Source organism: Morone saxatilis, unplaced genomic scaffold (genome assembly GCF_004916995.1).
Source record: "Morone saxatilis isolate NCDOM2014 unplaced genomic scaffold, NCSU_SB_2.0 Contig1, whole genome shotgun sequence".
Taxonomy (NCBI): Eukaryota; Metazoa; Chordata; class Actinopteri; family Moronidae; genus Morone; species Morone saxatilis.
Window position 1 is genome coordinate 9,448,754 of NW_023339651.1, and position 3,000 is coordinate 9,451,753.

General features: G+C 40.2%; 1 protein-coding gene across 1 annotated transcript in view; it reads left to right on the forward strand.

Moving 5' to 3' along the window:
- Positions 1-1,076: 1,076 nt before the first annotated feature.
- The window catches only part of LOC118325652 (zinc finger protein 385B-like), a 69,927-nt gene continuing 68,003 nt past the window's right edge, over positions 1,077-3,000 (forward strand). Inside the window, exon 1 of the mRNA XM_035658409.1 lies at positions 1,077-1,187. Coding sequence (XP_035514302.1) covers positions 1,145-1,187 — 43 coding nt within the window. The 5' untranslated portion in view covers positions 1,077-1,144. The remainder of the gene's footprint in view (positions 1,188-3,000) is intronic.

Genomic DNA, 3,000 nt, shown 5'->3' on the forward strand with positions numbered 1-3,000 from the left:
CAAATTCGACCAGGCAGATTGGCTGATATTAAGTTATCATAGATATTTTGGTGTTGGCGTATAAGTTGTCTGATTCATGACAAGAAGCTGCAGTACAGAAATGCCTAATAGAGTAGTATGTTTTCAGGAAGTTTAGAAACAGTGTTAAAGGTCCAGTTTGTAACATTTAGGAGGCTCTATTGGCAGAAATGGAATATAGTATTCATAGATATGTTTTCATCAGTTTATAATCACCTTAATATAGGACTTGTTTTGTACCTTAGAATGAGCTTTTTAATTACAGAGGTAGAGGTCTTCTCCGCGGAGGACCATGTTTAACTGCCATGTTTCTACAAAAAAAAAGCAGGTTTCATAAGAAGTTACGTCCAACTCAGAAGCTACATATTGTTGTGCACAAATTTGAGAAATCCTATATAAAAAATGTTATGTATGTAAATATACGGTATAAATATTATCAGTACTTGGTATTGCCTCGAAAAGCCGTGTATTGTATAGCCTGAAAAACTGATTCAAGATACAGTATCACATTATTGAAAGAAAAAAGAAAAAAAAAACAAGTTCTAAGCTCGGGATTGAGGAAATATTGTGTTAATATTACAAAAATAGTAAGAAACTTTTGTCCTTATGGGATTAATAAAGGTGATAATAAAGTGGTTTCTCCTTATCCTATTTGCTAATTTGTGGCAGCTTTAGCCAAAATAACCTGCCTTTTCAGTATACTAGATTTAGTATAACAAATGTAATGCACAAAAAGTTTAACACCGTTAGAAATGCTGCATTGTGCTCATCACATAAAGCCAGTTCTCCACACAGTTCTTAACACAGTTTTTAAGAAAATCCAGTCTTCTTTTTAATGTTTTTAAACTTATTACCTCACACTGTTTCACACCGTGTAACCATTGCTTCTGCTCTGTTTCCTGACACCGATTGATTTCATTTTCCTTTCTCTCTTTTCTCTCTCCTCTTCTCTTTCTCTCTCTCTTCTCTCTCATCCTTCGCGCGCAGTGATTTGGTATCTCGGTCGTGCAGCGGCACTGGCACAGCGCGCGCACAGCAGCACCCGCGTGGTTTATCTTTTCTTGACTCGCTCGCGGGACTGAAACGCCTGCAGCTGAGCTCGCGCTGTAATCTGTGACAGCTGGAAATGGACAGTAGCAACGGAGGAGCCGTGAAACCGTCTTACACAGGTAGGAAAACGTTTTTAATTTCTACATGTCGAAGCTGTTTTCTCTGTCTGAGTGTCATTTTGAACGCATGTAGACTGCTTCTCGTCTGTCGACTAAATGTTTCTACAATATGTGTCTCTGTCAGGAGGTGAAAAGGCAGGTTATGTTGGCTAAAGCTGTCACAAACAACAGCAATTAGGATACACTAAGGAGAAACCACTTTAATGTCAGCTACATTAATCCCATAAGGACGACAGTGTTACTTTTTTTTTTGGTAATATTAACACAATATTTCCTCGATTCCCATAGTCTATACTTGTTTTTTTGCTTTGTTTTCGTTTTTTATAATGTGATACTGTAGTTCTTGAATAGTTAATGTTGTGTTTGAGGAACCAAGATGCAAACATTATGCTCTTTAAAGTTTCTAGGGTAGAAAAAATACTATTACACACTGTTAAAGTCATTCTACTGTTTTTATCATTAGTTCTGGTTTATTTAAAAAAAAAAAGATAATTTCTTAACTGCTGTGGTTGAAGAAGGTCAAATGTTGTTGAGCAGGTTAATGAATGGAGCGACTATTTAAACCTTGGGAGGTGAAGGATCTGTCTGCCCATAAAAGTCTCACACTGTAGCCCTGTGTGTGTGTGACTGTGTGTGTGTGTGTGTGTGTGTGCAGATGCCTGAGGTGTTCTGTGGAAGAAGCTGGAAATTAGACGAAGGGCCAGAGATAGAAAATAGAGACTTTCAACTGTACAAAATACAAGCACTACGGTTTTCATTGGTTTCTTTGTCCATTCCAACTTCTCCCCTTAAAGGACAAGACATATCCAGGGCAGCTGTGGCTCAGGTAGAGTGTGTTTAATCACATGGGTTGGATGTTCGATCCGCTTTGAGCAAGACTGAACCCCAAATGACTCCCTGTGAGTATAAGTGGAGGGGAAGCAGAGAAAAGACTTCAGGCACAACTTCTCCTACTTTCAAGGTTCACGGAGAAGGGGAAAAAGTGTGAGGTGAAAAAGAGGTTCGAACTCCAGCAACACGTAGTATAAAGAACAACTTTACTGTCAGACCAACATGTTTCGTCTATGTGTAGGTTCCCTATTGGATGATACGTATGTTAATGTGTTTGATTGGTGTCCTTCCAAGAAGAAAAAGGGTGAGATCAGTGGTTATTTTCTCAAAAAAATGTAAGAAAATAGACCAACAGTCCAAAAACCAAAAGACTAAAAACAGCAAACAGTCACATTTAAGAGGAGGGAGGGTAGGATCACTGAATATTTGGCATTTTACTAACTAAAAATGACTTAATTGATTATTAAAATTGATAAAGACTAGAACTAATCGAGCCTCGATAACGCACACATGCGTACTCGCCCCCGTCATTCAGTATGTTGAAACCCCTTATGTGTCAGCCTTGCTTGTGATATTTCAGTTCAGTCTGTGCATCTTCCTATAGGCGTGTGTGTGTCTCACACTGTCATTACTGTGAGTGTTGCCATGGCATACTCAGCTGCTGCTCAATTCAAGCAGAGTAGACCCACTTAAACACCCAGCACCGGCCACATCACCATCTTCTGCATCCTCTTTAAATGACCTTGCTCTCCTCCGTTCCCCTCTGCGTCAGCTCCAAACCTAAATGGCTCCAAATGATGCCCGCCCGCCTGCCAAGCACCGCCGCATCGCCGGAGAGATGTTCTTTCCAACTGCATGCAAGCAGTCATTTTCGCTGTGAACAAAAGGTCCTTGATTCATCAAATCCTGCACCTCTTACTGCCCACTCTCCAGAGTGATGCTGTAATTTTCACCAGCACTCCCCTCCCCCCCCCCCCCCCCC